Genomic DNA, 23,750 nt, shown 5'->3' with positions numbered 1-23,750 from the left:
TAAAATTCACTAATTTTAAGTGTATAATTTGGTGAGTTTTGATAAAGTTATATAACTTCTACCACAATTATGACAGAATATTTCCATTCAGAAAGTTCTCTAGTGTTTCTCTGCAGTCAGCACTCTCTCCCTACCCCTGGCAATTGATCGGCTTTCTATCACTACAGATTTGCCTCTTACAGAATTTCACATACATGCCATGTGACAATACATCTTGAGTCTAGCTTCTTTCACTCAACACGATGCTCTGAGACTCATTCACGTTGTTGCATATACCCATAGATTTGTTAGTTTTTTAAATTACACTTCTCATTTGGAAATAACTGTAGAATCACATGCATTTATAAGAAATAATACTGAGATCCCGTGTACTCTTCACTCAATTTCCCCCAGTGGTAACACTGTACAGAACTACAGCACAGTATCATAACCAGAGTATTACCACTGATATAGTCCAGGTACAGAACATTATTTCCAGCCCGGCAAAGATCCGCTCTTTTACAGCCACAGCCATGCCCCTCAGGCCTCCCATTCCTACTCCTTCACCCCTAGCAATCACTAATCTGTTACATTTCTGTAATTTTGTCATTTTAAGAATGTTATATAATGTAATCATCTCATACGTAATTTTGGGAGACTGGCTTTTTTTCCATTCAGCACAACTCTCTAGAGACTCAGCCAAGTTATGTGCCTCAACAGTCTTTCTTTTTATTACCACGTAGTGTTCCATGGTCTGATGCACCTCAGTTTGTTAAGCCATTCACCCACTGAAGGATATGCAGGTTGTTTCCAGGTTTGGGCTATCATGAATACAGTTTAATGAACATTTGTGGACAAGTTTCTGTGTGAACATAAGTCTCCATTTCTCTAGGATAAATGCCCAGGAGTGTAATTGCTGGGTTGTATGGTAGTTATATGTTTAACTTTTTAAGAAACTGCTCAACTGTTTCCCAGAGTGGGCAGCTGCTATGCCTGAGGCAGGTAGTAGGGGGAAAGGGATAAAATGCCTTTAAAAAATATACAGGGGGGCTTCCCTGGTGGCGCAGCGGTTAAGAATCTGCCTGCCAATGCAGGGGACACAGGTTCGAGCCCTGGTCTGGGAAGATCCCACATGCCGCAGAACAACTAAACCCGTGAACCACAACTACTGGGCCCGCGCTCTAGAGCCCGCGAGCCACAACTACTTAGCCCACGAGCCACAACAAGCCCATGCGCCTAGAGCCTGTGCTCCGCAACAAGAGAAGCCACCGCAATGAGAAGCCCGCGCACCGCTACAAAGAGTAGCTCCCGCTTGCCACAACCAGAGAAAGCCTGCGATCAGCAACAAAGACCCAATGTAGCAAAAAAAAAAAAAAAAAAAAATTAAAACAAACAAAAACCCCACACAACAGAATATCTGAAGGCGATAAAGCCCAACATAAGTTTTGGGGTACCCCAAAGTGTCACTAATTTTTTTCCAAAACAATTTAAATTCATTTTGAGTTTTGTACACAACGTATTTTATACAACATTTGGTGGGGTAAGGGGGGGCTAAAAGGAATGAAGAGAGAAGATACTGAAATCAAAATGGCCAGGGCAGGTTGTGGTTCTAAAAGTGATGGAACTTTGTTCACCTTGAGGGCTGAACTAAGAGTTAATCCACAGGATTATGGGAGCTGTGATTAAAACAACATTCCCCAAACAAAGAAATCTAAAAATTTGTTCTGTAGGTGTCTATGTAGTAGAAAGTAATAATAATAGTTTTCATCACTCAGCCCTTACCACGTGCCAGATGTCATACTAAATTATGTCTAATCTTTACAACATCTCTATGAGGAAAGTTTTTTATTCTTAATTAAAAAATGAGAATAAGGTCATATAACAGAAGAGTCAGTATTCAAACATAGGTCATCTGACTCCAAAGTCCAACCTTTTAGCTGCTATATAGTGGTGAAAATGCAAATCCAAAACAGAACAGCACAAAAAGATAATTCCTCTCCCCCAAAAGATCCACAGAGCAAAAGTTTTTACTCTACTTATACAATCAGCAAGATTTTAGGCGGTAGTTGGTCCAGATATAGTCATTCACTTATTTGTTCAACTACTATGCTCCAGGGACTGTTCTGGGCTTTGGGGGAATCAAGGACCAAACAGACATACATCCCAGTCCTGTGCAGCTTACACAGTGATTGGAGGAGACGCACACAAATAAAACCTATAGTTTGTCAGGTGGTGATAAATGCCATGATGGGGGTGGAGGGAGGGGTAGAAGGGGAATAGGGATCCTGGAGACAACTCTAAATGGGGTGGCCAGGGAAGACTTCACTGAAAAGCTGACACTTGAGCAAAGACCCAAAGGAGGTGAGTAAGCAAGCCACACATAAATCTAGGGGAAGAGCACAGAACGCAGAGGGAGCACGGAGCACAAAGATCTTCAGGTGGGAATGTGTCTGAGGAGAAACGAGGCGCCGGTGGTAGCTGAGAATGGAGTGAGTGAGAGGGACAGGAACAGGAGAGGAAATCAGGACGTTAATGGAAGAAACAGACCACGCAGGGCCTTCGAAGGACTTTTGCTTCTACCCCGAGTAAGATGGGAAACTACTGGAAGGTTCTGAGAAGAGGAGTGACAAAGATAAGTTTTGAAAGGATCATGTTGTCTCCTGTTTTGAGAACCAACTGTAGAGGTGCAAAGATGAAAGCAAGAAAAGCAGGAAGTAACTGCGATAATCAGCTAAGAGATGATGATGGCTTGAACGAGGCTGGTGGCTGTGGAAATGGTGAAAAGCAGTTAGTTTTTAAATACACTTTAAGAAGGAACTGACAGATTTGCTTACAGATTGGGAGTGAGGCAAAGAGTAAGGATGACTCCAAAGTTTTTGGCCCAAGCCACGTGAAGGATGAAGTTGCCATCAACTGCGATGGGAGGGAAAGTTGGTGTGTGTGGCAGGATTTTGGTTTTAGGCAAGCAAAGTTTATTAAATATCCATGAGGAGATTTTGAGAACATAGTTGGGTGGCCATCTGAATCTGAAGATTTGGGGTGAAGTCTGGGCTGGAGACATAAATTTAGGAGGTTTCTAAAGCCCAAAGGAGTGTCTATAAAGACAAGGCCTAAGGACTGAGCCACAGCATTTAGAATTTGGGGCAAAAAGGAGAAATCAGCAAAGGGAGACAGAAAGAACTGCCAACGTGCAAGGGGGAAAACCTGAAGCCTGGGATGTCCTGGGAGTCAGGCCAAAGAAAGTGTTTTGAGGAGGGAGTGAACAATATGCTTCAGAGAGCCAAGTACCATGAGAACTGAGGACTGACATTGGATTTAATAAAGCCAAGGTCACTGGTGACCCTGACCCAAGTACTTTCCGTGAAGTGGTAAGTGTGAAAAGTCTGACTGGAATAGGTTCATGGGAAGATGTGGGGAGATGAACTGTGGTCAGCGAGTTTAGACACCTCTTGAGACATTTTTCTATAAAGATGAGTGGAGAACTGGGGTGGTGGCTGGATCCAGCTTTTCTTTGTTTTTTTTTTTAAGACGGAAGAAATTACACCATGCTGTGTGCTGCTGCTGCTGATCCAACAGAGAAGGAAAACCTGGTAAGGCAGGGGAGAGGGGAGACTTTCTGGAGAGCTATCTTTGCCTCTTTATTTTTTCACATACAAATCTTGTGGGGTCTTAGTTCCCTGACCAGGGATTGAACCCATGACCCCTGCAATGGAAGCGTGGAGTCTTAACCACTGGACGGCCAGGGAATTCTCATGGAGAGCTATCTTTTTTTTAAAAAGATAAATTTATATATTTATTTTATTTTATTTTTTATTTTTGGCTGTGTTGGGTCTTTGTTGCTGCACGTGGGCTTTCTCCAGTTGTGGTGAGCCGGGGCTACTCTTCATTGCAGTGCACGGACTTCTCACTGTCGTGGCTTCTCTTGCTGCAGAGCATGGGCTCTAGGTGCGCAGGCTTCAGCAGTTTGGCAAGTGGGCTCAGTAGTTGTGGCGCACGGGCTTAGTTGTTCCGGGGCATATGGGATCTTCCCGGGCCAGGGCTTGAACCCATGTCCCTTGCATTGGCAGGAGATTCTTAACCACTGAGCTGCCAGGGAAGCCCTGGAGAGCTATCTTTGAATAAGCAGTGGGACAGAGAGCACGAGTGAAGGGCAGCCAGTGGAGTGCTGCCGACTGTCCCACAGTAACAGGCAGAAAAGGAGGATATACAGGAGGAAGTGGGGAGGTGGGCAAAAATTTGAGTTTTTTTTTCTTTGTAGCCTGTCCGGAAATTTATACCACAAACCCATGACCAAGGTGGCGGGAGCGGGGGGGGGGGGGTGGTCCTTCAAAAGCATTTCTACCTCAATCTACAAAACTAGTGAGTATTCAAGGCTTAGCGCACCTTTGTAAGAAATCTTGGATAAGGTGAAACCCACAGTTTATAATTTAAGGGAAGAAGCAAGATCATCAACAACTGGACTGAAACCGGACGGAGGATGAGAAGGGGGAATTCTGGATCATGCTGAAGGCAGCTTGTTATGTCCCTAGGAAAGCCTCCTTAAGGAGCAGGCTTGGAGCTAGATGCGTGAGTGGCATGGGTCCAAACCCAAGCTCTACCACTTAGTAGCTGGACGTTCTTTGGCAAATTACTTAACCTTTCTGATTTTATTTCCTCTTTTGTAAGAAGGTTGGGAGTATTAAAATCTACCTCATAGGATTAACTAGAGGGCCAAGTTTCTAGCATGGCTCAGAAAATAAGTTCTGCTTTTTAGTATTGGCAACCGTACCAGTTCTCGTATTATTCTGATTGGCAGATAGGTATCCTACGCCCTGCCAGTGCTAGGAGCAATGATATACACAACTGAAAGTAGGTGGTAATTGCCTTCAAGGAATACAGAGTCTAGACGAAGAAATGAGGCAACAACACAAACAACAGTTAATACATTACAGTTAAATACAGGCAGAACTGTGGTTCGGTGGTGCAAACTAAATAAAAGGAATTCAGAAGAGAAATCCTACTGTGTCCTAGACTCCTAGGAACCTGAATGTACCCAGAGCTAATACACCAAGCTCATTACTCTTTAGGTGGCTTTTGTGGGTCTGAATGCATATTCCTACAAGGGGGTGCATGTGTGTGGGAATCTTCTATTTTCTCTGCCCTCAGGAGGCCCTACAATGGCCTCACTTGGAATTGCAACACTGACCTATGAAACCAGCCTTTCCTATAATTCATGCTTGGAAGAGGGACCTGAGCTTTAGTACTCACTCTCATTGGTGGGGTTCTCACAACTTAATTGCCTGCTCAGCAGCTATAAAAGGAACTGGTAAAAATGTCGTTACCAATCACCAATTTAATGTTCAGAGGGCACCAGCTTGAGGTTCTGGTAGGCAGTCCTCTTTCTCAGCCCTGCTTCTCAGGGAGACTGTAAAATGACTCGTCTAAGTTCACGTATAGCATAGTGGAAAGAGCTAGCATTAGAAGATGGGCCATATGCACGGTGCTGCGCAGCCAGAGCAGTTTCTTAAGATGAGACGTATTCTCATGGGAGTGCAAGAAGAGGAGAGGACCGAATATTTCTTGTACACCTACCATGTGCCCAGATCTGTGCTAGGAGTTTTTCACACATTATGTTCAAAACACTGAGTTTAGGTCCTGGAACAACTGGTTCTTGGCTGCGATATTTTTGAGCAAGTAAAAAAATCTTCTTTCTGGGGCCTCAGTTTTCAAATCTCTAAAAAGGAAGTTAGAATTCCTGCTCACCCACCTTACAGGGTTTTTTCAGGAGCCCAGAGGAGGAAAAAAGATTTGAAAGATATTTGTAATACCTCAGTCCCTGATATACACAGATTGCAATGGCAGTTTCCCTTCCCCTTCTACCTGTTTCCATTTAGAATGCAGATCAGAAGTGTGTAGTTTCCTGACAATACAAGGGGCGCGGAGGAAACGTATCAATGCACCCGCAATAATATAAACAAGAGCAGTGCCAAGCTCTGTACCTGTGATCCAAGCCCAAACTCTGTCGGTATTATGATACGTCCTTTACAGACAGGGATACTGAGAGGATGACGCTGCTTTAAGGAACCCAGATAGATCCTCAGGGGGCTGAGTGGATTTTCCTCCGTTTCTCCCTTCCCCTCTTTACTGAGCCCTCAACCTTTGCACCCCGGAGGAGTGCCTCGCCTCCCAGTCCCAACCTTCACGCCCTTTCTCAGAGGGGATGGTTTGGTGGCAGAAAAAGGGCTTGGCGTTCAAATGTTTGGACTCGAATTCTGCTTCCAAGCCAGTCGTCACTCGCTCGCCATGTGACCTTGGGCAATTCAAGTCCCCTCTCTAAACTTCTTTTTTATTCTTATGTCTAAAAAAGTCCTCTCCGCCCAGACCAACTCACAGGCTGCAGAGAGATGCAGAATGATAACCAGCAGGTATGCTCCCGTCCAAAATCAGAGCCCTGAGCAAACGGGAGCTGGTATCCTCCTCCCTGAGGCCTGGCCCTGTGCTCCCCTCAATCTCCTCCGCCGCCCCCTCAACTGCAAGCCATCTCTGTGACTTTCATCCCTGCCCTTCCCACCCCAGAGCCGAAGCTCACCTGCAGGCAGGCTCTGCCAAGGGTTGTGGCCGGGAACCGGCGCCTCAAGGAGACGGCGACCACCGCCGCCATCTTGGATCCTGACGTCGAGCCCCACCCCTTAACCCCTGTCACTCTCCGCCGGCGTCCCGCCGAGCACCGCGGCACCGAGCCAGGATCCACCGAGGACCCGCTAGCCGCGCAGGAACCACCGAGTGGGAGGCGGCTTCCGTTTTTCTGAGGGGGAGGAGGGAAGGAGGAGAAAGCCAACAAGAGCGTGCGCAGTTGCGGTGGGCTCAGCGCATGCCCACTTGGCTTCCCGCGTTGGAAGGTGACCTTCCTCAAGGAAGGGGGCGGAGTCTGAAAAGGAGGGCAGTGGAAAGGGGTGGGACAAAGAGCATGATGGGGCGGAGCCATCTAATACAAGTCTTAATCCGATTTTTTTTTTTTTTTTTCGGTACGCGGGCTTCTCACTGTTGTGGCCTCTCCCGTTGCGGAGAACAGGCTCCAGACGCGCAGGCTCAGCGGCCATGGCTCACGGGCCCAGCCGCTTCGCAGCATGTGGGATCTTCTCGGACCGGGGCACGAACCTGCGTCCCCTGCATCGGCAGGTGGACTCTCAACCACTGCGCCACCAGGGAAGCCCCTTATCCCGATTTTAACCCCTTTCTTCCTGAACATTTATCAATCAATCACGTCACTCAACTCTGTCGCTGAGTTCTGTCAGACACAGTGCGGTTTGCCTGAGACTGTCCAGGTTTCAACACTCCCACATCCTGAGAACCCCCTTAGTGGCGGGCAAATCAGGGGGGTTGGTGAATGAACCGCGGGGACTTCAAAGATGACCGGCAGAAGTGTCATTCATTCATTCATTAATTCTGATCTCTGGTGGCCTCCGCCTTGCAGCGGCTTGAAAGAGGGTTTCAGTTCCTGGCCAGTGATTGAGGTTAGGTCGCAGCGGTGAGAGCACGAAAACTAGCCACTAGACCACTGGTCAGTGGCAAGGCCTTGTTTCTTCAGCTTTGCAGAAAAAGAATTCCCACAAAGAAAGTAGTGAAACAAGTAAAGTGTTTATTAGGAGAAAAAAAAGAGTACAGTACGTGTGGCTAGATACACGGGTGGACTCATAGAGAGAATCGCACCCTTTTGGTTTGAATCACTTTTATGGGGCATTTCTTCCGGGTTTCCTTTGATTAGTCATCTTGCTTTGCCTGGTTCTGAGTCGGTATTTGGTATATCTCAGGGTCCTCCCCTGTGTGCGTGCACATCTCTTAGCCAAGATGGATTGTAGTGAAGAGGCCTATGGGTACTTCACATCACTTACTATGAGGTGGCGCTCCCCTCCTCCCTTTTTGACCTCCAAGGAGCCTTTCTTTTTTCTTTTTTTTTTTTTTGCGATACGTGGGCTTCTCACTGTTGTGGCCTCTCCCATTGCGGAGCACAGGCTCCGGACGCACAGGCTCAGCGGCCATGGCTCACGGGCCCAGCTGCTCTGCGGCATGTGGGATCTTCCCGGACCGGGGCACGAACCCGTGTCCCCTGCATCGGCAGGCGGACTCTCAAACACTGTGCCACCACGGAAGCCCCCAAGGAGCCTTTCTGCACATGTGTAGTCGAGGAGGTCTCCCTGATTCCAAGAATGAGGAATAGGTGGTCTTTTATCTCTTATCTGGTCAGGGCCCAACTCCTCCATCATCCTGTTTTTATGGAGTTTCTGCTATTATGGAGTTTCTGTCCACAGAGGAGAAACTGTTCAGCCTGGGGCCCATCTATCTCCTGCCTCAATTCATTTGTTTGTTCGTTCCTTCGTTTGTTCAAAAATCTGCCTGGAGCACCTATTATGTGCCAGGAGCTGGGGTGCTACAGTGTGTGAAGCCAGGCGTGGTTGCTGCCCTCACTGAATTTACTCTCAAATAGGCAAGCAACTGGACGATTGCAATACAGTAAGCTCTGCTCTGTAAAAGAGGGGCGAGAAGGGAACCAGGCCCTTCATGGCTTAGGCATTTAGTGTCAGAAACCATTTCTTGAACACCTGCTATGTACCAGACGTTATGATCCATCATCTTACATAATCCCCACAACAGTCCTATGAAAGTGTTGTGTGTGTGAGTGTGTTTTTTTTTAAATTACTTTTTACTGGAGTATAGTTGCTTTACAATGTTGTGTTAGTTTCTGCTGTGCAGCAAAGCGAATCAGTTATACATATATATATATCCACACTTTTTTTAGATTTCCTTTCCATTTAGATCACCACAGAGCATTGAGTAGAGTTCCCTGTGCTATACAGTAGGTTGTGTGACTGTGTTTTAAGGCTCCATTTCAGTCATCTCAGCTGCTTTTCCCAGACCCCTGCTTAGTTCATCTCAGACCTGGGACCTGGGACCTGAGACCCTTTTCTGCAGTGCTTGTACCTGGACAAATGGCTCCTGGAGCAACAAAATATAAAGAAACTATAAGGGACTAAAAATAACTGCATTCATGTGCAGTTTGGGCAAATGATGGACAACAAGATACAAAAAGACCAAAAACCTAACTGCCACTTCTGAAGAGCCGGGAGCAAAAGCAGGGTACCGCCCATGCCCTCCGCACACACCACCACCAAAGGGGAGGACAGATCCCCTAAGCCACCCCCCTGGCCTGACCCCTGGACACACCCCAACCCAGCTCACCCCTCCTCAGTGAGCCAGCAAGGGAACCTGTAACTTGTTCTCACTCCCCACTGTTGCAGCAGGAGCCCCAATAAAGCCTTGCCTGAATTTCTTGTCTGGCCTTTTATCAATTTCTATTAAGGAGGCCGAGAACACTGATCGGTAACAACTCTGGGGGCTTGATTACCTTGGGCAGGTGTGGCCTCTGTCTTCCAAGTCACATGGTCTCTTCAGTCACCTCCCGCAGTTCATGTAGTTAGCTAACTTTGCAGGTACCTGTGTTTCCCAGGATGATGTTTTTCCTTCTCTGCCCACTTGTTTTTCACATATGAAAGGCAGGTTTTTATTTTCCTTTTCTTTATTTATTTAATAAATTTATTTATTTATGTTTTATTTTTGGCTGCGTTGGGTCTTCGTTGCTGTGTGCGGACTTTCTCTAGTTGCGGCGAGCGGGGGCTACTCTTCGTTGCGGTGCGCGGGCTTCTTATTGCGGTGGCTTCTCTTGTTGCGGAGTATGAGCTCTAGGTGTGCGGGCTTCAGTAGTTGTGGCTCGCGGGCTCTAGAGCACAGGCTTCAGTAGTTGTGGCATACGGGTTTAGTTGCTCCACGGCATGTGGGATCTTCCCGGACCAGCGCTCGAACCCGTGTCCCCTGCATTGGCAGGTGGAGTCTTAACCACCGCGCCACCAGGGAAGTCCAAGAAAGGCGCCTTTTTATTTTTTTATATATATATTTTAAATATTTATTTTAATTTATTTGGCTGCACTGTGTCTTAGTTGCAGCACATGGGATCTTCATTGCCGCATGCACGATCTTTGCCGCACGGGAGATCTTTAGTTGCGACATGCAGGATCTAGTTCCCTGACCAGGGATCAAACCTGGGCCCCCTGCATTGGGAGCGTGAAGTCTTAGCCATTGGACCACCAGGGAAGTCCCTGAAAGGCACCTTTTTAAAACATTGAGGGAGTTCCCTGGTGGCCTAGTGGTTAGGATTCGGCACTTTCACTGCGAAGGCCAGGGTTCAGTCCCTGATCAGGGAACTGAGATCCTGCAAGCTGCGTGGCATGGCCAAAAGAAAAAAAAAATTGAGGTTATAGGTTATGTATAATATTATATAAGTTTCAGGTGTATGACACGATTCACAAAATTTAAAGGTTATGCTCCATTTATAGTTATTATAAAGTATTGGGTATATTCCCTGTATTGTACTGTACATCCTTGTAGCTTGTTTATTTTTCTTAGTAGTCTGTACTTCTTAATCCCCTACCCTTGTGAAAGGCACCTTTTTATATTCTTTGGCTTCCACACTCACATAATTTAGATGCTACTGGAGCAATTAAGGTGGCCAAATGAATTGGTGGATGAGGCTTAGTTTCTGGAGTCCTGGGCTAGATCTGCCATGTGGCCTCATTAGAGGAGGTGTGTAGTGAGGCCACAAGAAACAGCCAGGACCCCTGGGTCTAACCTTGAACCTTCCCCTGGAGACTGTGTGACCTTGGACTAGTCCCTCCCCATCTCCGGCCTATAGTTCCCTTGCCTGTATCATCAGGGTGTTGTGCCAGCTGATGTAAGACTCTGTGATTCACATGGCTGCCTTGGGGGGCTGCCTTGGGCGGCTGCCCTAGGGGTAACTGGTGACAGGGCTGTGGTCACCTTGACTTTTCACTGGGGCCGACCCCGCACTGGAATAGGGCTCCTCCAAGTCTGCCTCAAGGGGCTACTCAAATTGGATGAACTCATGGGAAGATTATCACCCTCCCTTGAAGTCCTCCTGGTTGCATTACCTTCTGAGATGAAGGAAGAGCGACCTCTCCTTCTGAGGGATGTGTTTCTAGAGAATTGGTCCTGTAGGCATTTGCAGGGTTCTTTCTTCTCAGAGGCAGATGCCACTCCTAGGTTAGTGACTACACTTTTGCTTTGCTCAGTCACCTTGGAAAAAGCAGTCTGAGGCCAGCGGGAGTGAGACCTTGATTTATGGAGGTGCTCTTGGTGCCAATGGGCCCACGCGCCCTGCAGTCACATCATTCCTGGGCTTCATGGGGATTTGGGGAGCTCAAATTTATGGAGAAATAAATTCCTGGGCAGCTGTACCTCCGCCCTGAACTTTGGGATTCCAGAAAGGCACAGCTACAGGAGGACTTAGAGATTTTCATGGCCTGCTCCTGACATATCTTCCCAAGGTGTCTGTGATAAGACCCAAAGTTATTTGGTTTGTTTCCACTTGTCTAGCTAGTGAAGTACTGCTTTTCGCCGGTTAGCTAGAGGCTTTATGTTTATTCTGAACTCCATCACTCACAAAGGTGTTTACGTAAGCAATCTCCTTTAGTCCTCATAACAACTTTTTTGGGGGTTGGCATAACTAACTCCATTTTACAGACTTCAGCCTTTGGATAACGAGAAAGCTGAACAGTTATGGGTGGGGATCTTGCTTCAGGACCTCTTTCTTCTCCAAGGGCTGGAAATTAAAAATTAAAACCAAAAAGCATAGAATCAATTGTCATTTGTACACTCAACTATGTTTTGAGTGTCTTGTGATTTAGGGCAACCAGACTGGATTCCTTCCAGGCATAGGGCTAAGGAAAGTTGAATTTAGGGGGGAAATACCTGATGATTTTATAGCCTGGGAGAGTTTTGTCTCTGAGAAAAACTCACTCCACCCCAATAGATCCCTGTGCCGGGACTCAGGGGCCTTCTCATCTAAAATTCAGAATTTTATTTGCCTTCGACTAATGGGCCATCGTCTTCCATCTCTCTGGCTGACCCTCTCTCGTTTCCAGCCGTCTTCTGAGCATTCCCACCTGGGGTCCCAGTGGCCTCCAAGACTGGCCCCTCCTGTCTTGTCTCTCCCTGTGATGAAACCAGCTCTGCTCCCCTCCTTGTTCCTCACCTCCAAGCCTTTGCTCACTTCCATATTGGATCTGGGGTGCCATTTCCTCCTTTTCCATGTGGCCAGTTCCTCACCATTTAAGATTCAGCTCCAACTTTCTCCTCCTTGGAAATCACTTCTTGTCCACCTCCATTGAAACATCCTCTGCATCTGCCATCCATGTACATAACACCTGGTTTAACAATTACCCATTTATATGTCTGTCTCCCCAGACTGTGGGCATTTTGAGGACATGGCCTATTCACTTTATTTTCCTTGTAGAACTTATTGCTATCTGCAATAAGTTTGTTTTTAATTCTTTACGAATATATTTATCGTCTGAACTTCTCACACCAGAGGTCAAGAACTATGTCTATCTTGTTCACTGTTGTGTCCCCAGAGCCTGGCACAGTGACCGGGCACCCAGAGGTGGCCAGAAAACATTTAATGAATGAACAAGTGCGTCTTTGTCTCCAAAGTGCCTGGCTCGGGACCTAGCACATAGTAGGTATGTAGTCAGTATTGGTTGAAGGAAGGAGTAAATAAAAACAAAGGGTGAGCTGTCCCTGTTCCTTGTAGAAGGTGAAAAGAGAGATGGGGTTAAGGGTGGGTTGTTTGGGGAGAAGGGAGCCCAGTGGAGACCCAGGCAGCTTTAATCTCTGGGCCAGGACTAGTGCAAGGTGAGTGTACAGAATTTAAGATGGTCAAAAAACTCGGTTCATTAAGATAAGTAATATTTTAGTGCACTATTAAAAAAATGCAAAAAAATTAATGACAAACAAAACATCAAAAATTTTTTTTTTTTTTTAGCTTAAGTGGAGTAGATACTCCCATTTATGAAGTTCTTTACATCCAGACAACAGTTCTTTGGAGAGACAGTTATTATCACATTCATTCATCAAATGGTCACTGTGTGCCTCTGTGTGGCAGGCACTTTTCTAGGCATCAAGCATTCAGTGGTGAGCAAAGCAGACCAGTTCCTGACTTCACAGGCCTCAATACCCTTCTTTTCACTTAAAAGGAGTGGAAACCCCTAAAAGCTCACAGTCTGCCTCAAATCCTCCACGTCGTAAACGGCAGAACCAGTTCCCCTAAATCAGGAATTCTTAACTCGAAATCCGTGTTGGGTGCTCTTGTAACATTAAAACATCAAAATTTTAAGTAAAGGAAGTATTCTCCAAGAAAAACCAGAGAACTGAGTCAGTCAGGGGAACTGGGAGCAATCACCCTGGTTCCTTTTTGTCCTGGTGAAGACCAGCGTCTACTCTTCCTTTACTTATTTTTAGTAACTTCTCCATCTTATCTTAGTCTTGCTAACCCCTGTTTGTTTCCCTGAAGTTAGCATTAGAGACCTTTTAGGATACGTCAAGAGGGTTGGGTGCCTTTGCAGGGACCAGAGTGAAGGAAGGAGTGAGCCTGGGTGGGCAGGAATGGTGGAGGAAACGGACGGACGGTGGTGATCACAGCCCAGGCCTCCGCCTGGTCCAGCCCTCTGATCTATGGGGGGTGGGGGGAGGTGGGGAGGTGGAGGGAGGGGGAAAGCAGGACACCCTTACAGAGAGGCTGGGGGCTGAGTCACGGTAGGAGACAAAGTTAGACAGAAGGGACTCCTTCCTTCCCTTCAGCTGTAGAAAGAGTCCCTTCTGTGGATCAGTGTGAGTAGGTCCACCACTGTGAGATTTGCAAACATCTGGGCTCCTCCAAGTATATCCCAGCTCTCTGCCTGGGGTATTTTGCTTCCAGGGAGCAGTGTAATTCGGCACCGTGGGGCTCTAGGGAGAAGAGGAGGCGAAAACTGTCTCCCAGAATTGGAATAGACATAGTTGGTAAATCAAAATGCTTTCGGGCTGCCTGGCCCCGATTTCCTCCAGCCCCTGCCCCAGCCCTGCCTGTGCTTGCTCTCAGAGAAGCCTTTCTCCCTCTGCTAGATCACTCCGTCGTCATCTTTACTATTGTTCAAGATGCCAGTGACAGTGATAATGGGGCTGCTGCTGCTACTGCCTCTGCTGGTAGTAGCTGCCACATTTGGAAGACTTACTGTGTACCAGGCCCTCTGCAGAGCAGTCTGGGTGCATTTTCTCTCTCTGATCATTACAGCAACTTCATGAGGTAGGGGGTTTTGTCCTTTACGGTTGGGGAAACTGAGGCTCAGAGAGGGTCAACCACTCACCCTAAGTCACACAGCGAGGAGGTGAGCATCTTCTGTTAGGGGGATGGCTGGGCTACGGACATGCCCAGGCCCATGGGAACACAGTGGTTGCAGCCCCTCTGGTTTACCTGCAGAGGGCACCCCTGCCTCGCAGAACTGCCCAGGGCTCCCTATCAGCCCTTTCCAACCTGCCCTTAGAAAGGGCTTATCTAAACCCTCTCCCTTCCACCCTCACTATATAATTAGACTTCTCAAAATATTCTGTCTGAGTGGGATGGGGACAATCATATGCTACAGACTTCTCCGATTTCATGAGCAGTCTCTATGAACTCCCGGAGCAAAAAGGTCACAAGCCACCCCCATTCCAGATGGGGCTGCGTTTCACACAGCTGAAGTCAGCTCAGCTGCTGGGACTTAGCAAGTGGCCTGAGGCCTTCTGGGGACTGTCACGTTGGTGGACCCTATAGCACCACACACACACACACACACACACACAAATTAGAGCTCACCCACACTGCCAACCTCTGTCCCGCTCTCATCTGCCTGCCACATCACCAGCATACTCTCAAATTAGCAGTTCATTTGGTCTTCTGGATGTGTGTGGGTGTGTGCTTTTTAAACACAGTATGTGATAAAACTCCCTTTCCAGCTGAGTCTGAATTTTGAACACCCCTTTGTATCAGAGACAGAACCACGTAAATGAAATGCAAAAAGGGAATGGTGGTAAATTTCATTTGTAATGGCTAGATATCGGCTCAGTGAAAGCAAAAGAAGTCAGAGGGATGCAGAATATTAAAAGCAAGTTGACTTTCCAGAGAGGCAGGGAGATGGAATGGTTAAGTATGCAGTCCTTTGGGAGGTTCAGATCCTGTTATTTCAGTCATTTTTATTTATTTATTATGGAGATTTTTTTCTTTATTGAGAAACTTAAGACTTGGGTACATCAAACAAAACCAATTTCTGGGGGGAAAAATCAAAACTCACAATAGAAAAAAAAAGTTAACACTGTCTGGGCCATATCAGAACCCAGAGAATATATTCTTTTAATTGAAAAATTCTAGGCACGTCAAAATTGACCTTTTGATACAAAATGACCTACTAAAGGCGCAATTTGTGGGTCTTGGTGTTGAGGTCCATAGGACGAGCTAGGAAGTCTTCAAACCTTGAGCTGAATTCCATGAGGGGTTATTTGGTTTGTGAATCGCTTTGTCCTTGTCTAAGAGGTAGCAGCAGCGACAGCGCCCACCTTCTGGGCACCTTCTTTCTTGGCATGATGAGCCTGTAGGACCGCCACAGCTTCATCCATGTGGGAGCGGAGAGATTCGGGGACTCCAGCACGTGCAGCAGCTCCGAGCTGTGAGCCTCCAGCAGCATCCCCGTCATCTTCCCGGCCAGGTTTGAGTGCATCATCTGGATGAGCAGGAACAAACGTTCACCCAGAATCTGCTTCTGCTCCTTGGGGGGGGGTGCTGCGGCCAGCATGGAGGCGGTCAGCGGCTCCTGCCCCTGCACATGGACTGCAGGCTGGGGTGCCTGCAGGGGCTGGATGGCAGGGTGAGGGCTGCGGACACTGGAGGCGTATTTGTAAGGTGCAACAGCCCGAGCAGCAGCGGCAGCAACAGCAGCACGAGGCGCTAGGTTCTGCCCAGCTGTGGGAACACCTCCAGACTGGCAGCTGTCAGTCGGCCCTTGCTGGGCGGCACCAGCCCCACCAAAGTCCATAGCCAAGCGGTCTGGGCACTCAGATCCGACTCTCTGAGCGGTAGTAGGGAGGCCGCGAGAGGCCAGAGTATTACCAGTTGGAGCCAGATGGCTAAGAGCTGGACGAGGCCCAGACTGGCGTATAGCACTTGGCATTCCTTGGAAGCCTTGAGGTCTCCCACCTTGCTGCAGCGTGGATTAGGCCTCATCTGTGCTAACTGGTTAGGTAATACGGAGGTCTTCCCTGGGCCTGTGGAACTGCTGGCACAAAGTAGCCCCCAGCTGTTGGAAATGATTTAAGATGGCATTGGCAGGGACTGCTCTCATCCTGGCCACCCGCTGCGTATACTGGTTGGTCAGCTGAGCCTTTCTCTCTTCCTTTCTCTGGGCCAGGGCAACATACAGTGGCTTGAAGCCCACAATGCGTTCGTTCATCTCCGTGACTGCTTTGGTTGCCTCTTCAGGGGATGAGCAGCAGACAAAGGCAAACCCTTTGCTTCTCCCATCCTCCAGCATCACCTTAGCACTGCTGATTGATCCAAAAGGAGAGAACTTTTTCCTTAACTTCTCACCATCAATGGTGTCATCCAAGTTCTTAATTTAGAGATTCACCCCCTGATAGCAACTAATTCTCTCCTGTTTGAGCTGTTCAAATTTTCGCTTTAACTCGGCCTGCTGTTCCACTTTCTTCTGTGCACGGCCGACGAAAATGACTTTCCCACTGATTTCTTTTCCATTCATCTCTTCCACGGCCTTATTGGCATCCTCGTGTTTTTTGTAACTCACAAAGCCAAAGCCTTTGGATTTCCCACTAGGATCTCTCATCACCTTGACACTCAGAGTCTTATCAAACTGGCTGAATAGCTCTTTCAGACTCTCATCATCCACCTCTTCCCCAAAGTTTTTGATATAAACATTGGTGAATTCCTTGGCTTTGGCTCCAAGCTCAGCTTCCCACTCTTTTCGATACTTGAATCTGCCCACAAACACTCTGCGGTCATTGAGGAGCATGCCGTTCATCCTCGCGATGACCTTGTCGGCAGCCTCCTGGGTCTCAAAGTGGACAAAGGCATAACTCTCAGAGCCGTTCTCATCACACACCACCTTGCAGGACAATGTTTCCAAAAGCAGAAAAAGTATCATACGGTGCCTTGTTATCTGTATGTCCAGGTTCTTGGTGAAGGTATTTCCCACACCAAATTTTCTCAAAGAGGGATCCCTCTGAGCCCACATGATACGTCTTGGCTTTGCCTTAATCACATCAAAGTTCACGGTATCCAAGGCCCGCTCCGCGAAAGCTGTGTGCTGGAAGTTGATGTAGGCATAATCCAGGGAGTGGCGGGTGAGCATATCGCGGCAGACCCAGACAGACAGCACAGGCCCCGCAGGACTGAACTTTTCGTTCAGCGTGGCCTTGGTGACGTCCGAGTACAGGTCACCCACGTACAGGGGGGCCCTGGGGTAGCTGCTGGCCGCAGCGTTCATCTCCCCACCACCCCGAGCCCCGCCAGGAGGACTTCTTAGAGGGACCACACAGGACAAAGGGGGCTCCCCTCCGAGCCAAGGCCCGTGCCGCGGCTCACAGGTGGCCGTGGAGCTCAGAGAAGCTGGAGTCGGCTCCGAGGGGAGGGCCTGAGAGGAGTTCGGGGACAGTCCGGACGAGAATGCCAAACCGCAGACAAAAGGCTCTCAAAAACAATATGGCTCTCCCTGGGAGTTTGTAAGTTTCAGCTGTCCTGGTCTGGAAGCTCCCAATTTCAAAAAATGAAAAAAATTAAAACGGGGACTGCCCTCCAAATTACAAAAATTCTCCCAGAGGCAACCCAGTGGTGCCCACGGCGGCCTCCGGAACGTGCGTTTCTCTATAAATATAGGCCTCGGGCTCCCGGCAGTTTAAGATTACAGCAGCCCGGGGAAGAGGGAAACCAAATACTTGTTGGTGCCCACTCGGCAAGCCCGGGGCGGCTGGAGCGCGCAGCCGCCTCCCACGCCGGGCGGGAGAAGGGCTGCGCGGACACATGGAGCGCGGAGGCCGGCGCGCCGGGGGCGGGCGGAGGCGCGTGAACACGGGCGCGCGAGCAGCTCACCATTGCACCAACGGACGGGGACCCACGGACGCCTAGGTGCGGCGGCAGCGGGCAGGCCGGAAGCGTGCAAAAGTGACTGCCCCGCGGGTCCTACGAGGAGGATTCGCTCTTTTTTTTCTTTCTTTTCTTTTAAGATTAAAAAAAAAATTATTTATTTAATTTATTTATTTTTGGCTGTGCTGGGTCTTCGTAGCTGCGCGCGGGCTTCTCTAGTTGCGGCGCGTGGGCTTCTCGTTGCGGTGGCTTCTCTTGTTGTGGAGCACGGGCTCTAGGCGCACGGGCTTCAGTAGTTGTGGCTCGCAGGCTCAGTAGTTGTGGCGCATGGGCTTAGTTGCTCCGTGGCATGTGGGATCTCCCGGACCAGGGCTCGAACCTGTGTCCCTTTCATTGGCAGGCGGATTCTTAACCACTGCGCCACCAGGGAAGTCCCTGGTGGATTTTAAAGCGTTTTGGGTTTTTTTTTTTTTAATCCTTTTCTCTTTTTTTTTTCAGGCTGCTAGGCCCGAAAGCGGCGGGGGCTGCAGCGACCCGGGGCGGAGAGAGGACAGCCATTTATTACGTGACCTTCAGCAAGTTACTTAACCTCTCTGTGCCTTAGTTTCCTATTGTGTAAAATGGGGGGAAAAAATCATAGTCACCTCACAGGGAGGAGGAGAAAATGAATTAGTATCTGTAAGGAGCTATCAATTTTCAACTGGTGGTGGGAAGCCCAGCTGGGGGGAGAAAAAAGTAAAAGAGAACTGTGAATTATTGGGAGAAAGAGATTATGCTAATCAGGATGGAAAGACTTCAGCATAAATAAGATGCCAAGGGTTTCAGGCAGCTTTAAAAACTTATTTAAAAGTACATATGTAATTAAATTCTCACTGTGTAAAAATTTCAAGCAACACAGATAAATTTTAAATCCCCTCAGTCACGCTTCTTTTCCCAGAGGTGATTACTATTGTCAGTTTCATGGGATTGCTCCCATACCTTTTTCTTTGCGTGTGTATACACATATATGTGTCTACGGAAATCCATGGCTTTGCTTGACGTTTTTTTTATATATCAAGTGCTCTGTCTTGGAGCTCTTTCCATGTCAGTACACATAGATCTATTTCATCTTACATGCTACAAAATATATAAATGGGATGTACCATGGTTTGATCATTCCTCAGGTAGTTTCTTTTTAAAAAAAATTTTATGTTATGTGTATTTTTTAAAAATATTTTATTTATTTACTTATTTATTTAGTTGCGGCAGGCAGTCTCCTTAGTTGTGGCATGCGAACTCTTAGTTGCACATGCATGTGGGATCTAGTTCCCTGGCCAGGGATCAAATTTGGGCCCTCTGTATTGGGAGCACGGAGTCGTAACCACTGTGCCACCAGGGAAATCCCTCCTCAGGTAGTTTCTTAATAGCAACAAAGGAATATATGTTACTGTCCTCTTTCTAAAATACAGGATTGGTCATGTGACTGCAGCAGCCCCAAACCTTCAGGGGGTTCCCATTGCTCAAAACCTAGTATTTCCAGTATGACTTCAGTCTATATCTTTGCCATTCCGTATACTCACCATTTCTCAAGCTTGTCAAGCTTGTCATATACTTACACCCCTTTGTGTCCTTGCTCAGCTCGGCAGCCTTTCTTCCCTTCTCTGCCCAGTCATGCGTTCCTGCGTTCATTCAACAGTCTAGCCCAGATGAACACTAAGGCCACACTTGGTCACTCTCCTGGCTGGAAATAATTGTGTGTGTGTGTGCGCACGCGTGTATGTATGATTCCACAGCTTTTGTGCCTTATTCATTCCTCCATTCAGCAAATATTTATCAAGTGTCTATTCCATCTGTTTGCCTCTTTGTTCTCCTGTCTCCCTGACTCTCTCAGTTCCTTGAGGGATGAGATCATGTCTCAGACACAGGGTTTTCAGGGAGAAGAGACATCCTGGTTTGCTCAGCATGGTCCCAGTTTTCATCTGTTAAACTGGTAAAATTATTAGTAGTGCCCCCTTTCATTCTGGTTTAGATGAAAGATTATATGATCGCTCCAGTTTTACACACAATAGATGCTTACAGTAATATTAACAAAAAAGAATGAATGGGTGGATGAATGACTATAATTTACATTTCATGATTGTGAGATGCCATCTGACTCTGAGCGGAAGACTTGAAAGCATATTCTGTATTATGTAGAAGTTATTTCACTTTGGGCTCTATTGCCTTTGAAGGGTTTACAGGAATCCTATAATCTCCAGACACTTGCTTGCAGGTAGCAGGTGTTCTCGTTATAAGATTCGAAATAGTTCATCCAGTATGCTAAAAATTGACAAGTGCAAAGGCAGCATTTATGAAGAAAAGAACGATGACTCATTGAACTCGGGTTAGAAAGTTGTTCCTAAGATGAGGTAGTCAAGAGCAGGGGTTCAGCGGGCGAGCTCTGGAATCAGACCACTTGGGTACAACAAATCCAGGTTCTGCTGCTTCCTGCTGTGTAAACTGGAGCAAGTCACTTCCTCTCTGAGCCTCAGTTTCCTCATCTATAAAGTGGGGATAATTCTCACAGCTTTGTTGTGAGAATTAGATGAGATGATGAATGTAAACTATTAGGCTGAACTATATGAAATCATCTCTATTTGACCCTTGTGACCTTTAAAAATGACATTTCATATAGTTCAACCTGGCAGGTGCCTGACAGGTAGTCAGTGTTTGAGAAATGGTGGCTATTATTACCTCATCTGATTGGGCTATTTCCGCTTCCATTGCCTAGCTGAAGAGGCGTTTCATTGTTTTATTCAAAACATATTTGCTGAGCACTGACTATGTGCCAGGAACTGCCATCGGGAGGAAAACAAAGCAGTCCTTTTAAAGGTGTCTTTTAACATTTCAGTGGCAGAGAAGCTTATGAGTAGGGCCCTAGAATGCCAGTCAGAGACTGTCCTTAAAGGGTCATCATGGGGTTTACCCGTGACTGTGATAAAGGGGCCTTAGCTTGCAGACCGTGAGGGGCTGAGGCAAAAGCAAACTGAACTGGGTAGTTTGCTTAGAGACTAGCTAGAGACCAGGCCTTTGCTTTCTCAGAAGTCAGGGCTGAACCGGAGCCCAGCTGGCTGGGGGGTGAGGCATAGGTAAAAAACCAGATTGCCACATCAGTCAGGCTTGAGGCAAGGCTGCAGAACTGAGCTCTCTGCCTGGACATGTCTTTTTCTGGTTGTCCGGCTAGAGGTAAGATTCCACATGCTGCCATTTGGTGTCACCGCACTGTATTGAGTTACCAATAACATTGCCGTCAGTCCCCTGGAGCTGATGCCACTTGGGCAAGGATCCCGGATGAGTCCCACTGGGCAGGCAGAGCTCATCCCTGGCTGCTCTTTTGTTTAGGGGGGAGGGATCCCACTCCCACAGGCTTTTGGCTATGTCAGGGTCTGGATCAGATCCTATCTGGAATGAAGGGGCTGAGATAATGGGGACCCCAACTCCCCTCACCTGGGAACCAAAGACATCTTACATTAAGATGCAGAATCAGGTTGTATCCCGGGGAATGATGAGGGAAAAGAGGCTAGAGGTGAGGGAATTATGTTTTCCCTTTCCATGGGGCTGGTGGGGATTTGCTTCCTAAAGTGGGCAGAGGGGACTTGGCCAAAGGCACTCCCCTTGCCAAGAGAGAGGCCAGTCCTGGTAACGTGGCAGCAGCCACGGTTCAGGCAAGAGGACCTTCTGAAGGGACAAGGCTCTGTACACCAGGGCCAGGGAGGGCCGATGTCTATCTTCTGTCTCTCTCTCTGGTATTATAACAATCAACTTTTAGGAATTCCCTGGCAGTCCAGTGGATAGGACTCTGCAATTTCACTGCTGCGAGCGCAGGTTCGATCGCTGGTCGGGGAACTAAGATTCCGCAAGCTATGTGGTACAGCCAAAATCAAAAACAAAAAAACCCACAGTCAGCTTTTGTTAGCGTTGCAGTTGGCCTAGCTGGATTCTGGGGATTTAAGGAACGTGCCTATTTCTATAACTGGGACTCAGCCTGGTAGACAGGATTCTACAACTGCGCCTTCCATATGATCCGCTTGTGGCTATCGAACACTTAAAATGTGGCTAGTCTTAAGAGAGATGTGATATAAGTATAAAACATATATCAGCTTTCAAAGACTTACTACCAAAGAAGAGAACGTGAAATATTTCATTAATATTTAAAATTTTTGGTTACCTGACAAAATGATAATTTGGATATACTGCAATAAAGAAGACATTATTAAATTAACGTCACCTGTTTTTCACTTTTTAAAATGTGGCTACCAGGAAATTTAAAATTACATATGGGGCTTGCATTGTATTTCTTGTCTTTTCTTTTTTTTAAGGGGATGGGGAGCTCTCTGGGAACTCTTGTTTTATAAATTTATTTATTTATTTATTTTTGGCCGTGTTGGGTCTTCATTGCTGCGCGTGGGCTTTCTCTAGTTGCGGCGAGCCAGGACTACTCTTCATTGCGGTGCGCTGGTTTCTCATTCCGGTGGCTTCTCTTATTGCGGAGCATGGGCTCTAGGCACGTGGGCTTCAGTAGTTGTGGCACGCAGGCTCAGTAGTTGCTGCTCACAGGCTCTAGAGCACAGGCTCAGTGGTTGCGGCACACGGGCTTAGTTGCTCCGCAGCATGTGGGATCTTCCTGGACCAGGGCTTGAACCCGTGTCCCCTGCATTGGCGGGCGGATTCTTAACCACTGTGCCACCAGGGAAGCCCCTTGCATTGTATTTCTATTGGAAGGTGCTGTTCTAGATGTCTTAGGGTGACTTTCAGCAATCCTGAGGTGAGTGAGTGGCCAAGATGTGAAAACACCAGCAGGATGGGTTTAACACACCAGCATCCCTTGGGGAGTCTCAGAAATAGGTGCGTCAGGAAAACCCCATAGAAGATTGGCTTGGGCCACATTAGTTGGGTATAAAAGGGAAGAATGACCTCAGAGGGCTGGACCCACGGACTAAGTCCAGGAATAAGCGAACTAGTGATTTTCATTTTGCAATGGCCTTTGTAAATGGCTGCGTCAGAACATCTGTCCAGAAACCCAAGATGGGGCTGAGGGGTAAGAACCCCCCAGGTGCATACCAAAGTGCTTGGAAGTAGCTTCTAGGTGTAGCAACCAACTAGGTGGTTCTATTTTAGCGCCTCGGGGGTTTGTTCACAAAGACCCTGTTAGATCGTGGCTATGTTATATGGATTTTATACCGTGGGTCAAATCATAAATACCCACGTGCAACAATTCCATATTACGAGAACATGATATTACTCAGAGCAGTGGACACAGTCAGTGCTCTGCCCAGATCCTTTTCTGGCCCATTCCCCAGCTCTTGTGACTCTGCTGCTAAAAAGTACAGCTGTGGAGAATTCCCTGGTGGTCTAGTGGTTAGGACTCTGCGCTATCACTGCCGCCAAGGGCGCGGGTTCAACCTTTGATCAGGGAACTAAGATCCTGCAAGCCATACGGTGTGGCAAAAAACAAAACAAAACAAAACTACAGCTGGATGATTGCCCGTAGGCTACGGGTGCCCCTGTTGCCTGTTCAGAGAGCCAAAGTCCCCATAGCTAATGACCGACTCGTGTAGGTACACGAAACTCGGCCTCCAGATGGAAGAACTGAGCTGCCACTTATGCTCTAGAGCTCTCCTGTGACCAGGCTGAGGCTACATCTGAAATCACGCTCTTGGCTTCTTCCCGTTCCTGGCCCTGCTCCCTCCACTCCCTTCCTGGTTTCTCCTGGAGGCTCTTCCTTAATAAGTCACTTGTTCCCAAACGCTCACCTCGGGGT

General features: G+C 47.6%; 1 protein-coding gene and 1 pseudogene across 2 annotated transcripts in view; both read right to left on the bottom strand.

The window, feature by feature from the left end:
* SDHB (succinate dehydrogenase complex iron sulfur subunit B) overlaps positions 1 to 6,818 on the bottom strand; it is a 35,031-nt gene extending 28,213 nt beyond the window's left edge. Inside the window, exon 1 of the mRNA XM_082664708.1 lies at positions 6,548 to 6,818. Coding sequence (XP_082520834.1) covers positions 6,548 to 6,619 — 72 coding nt within the window. The 5' untranslated portion in view covers positions 6,620 to 6,818. The remainder of the gene's footprint in view (positions 1 to 6,547) is intronic.
* An 8,587-nt stretch (positions 6,819 to 15,405) lies between these two features.
* On the bottom strand, positions 15,406 to 17,381 carry LOC309831894 (polyadenylate-binding protein 4-like; annotated as a pseudogene). Its single transcript has one exon. The product of its transcript is annotated as a polyadenylate-binding protein 4-like (transcript).
* Between the last annotated feature and the right edge of the window lie 6,369 nt (positions 17,382 to 23,750).

Source organism: Grampus griseus (genome assembly GCF_964374135.1).
Source record: "Grampus griseus genome assembly, chromosome: 1".
NCBI lineage: Eukaryota > Metazoa > Chordata > Mammalia > Artiodactyla > Delphinidae > Grampus > Grampus griseus.
This window is presented reverse-complemented; position numbering and strand designations above follow the sequence as displayed.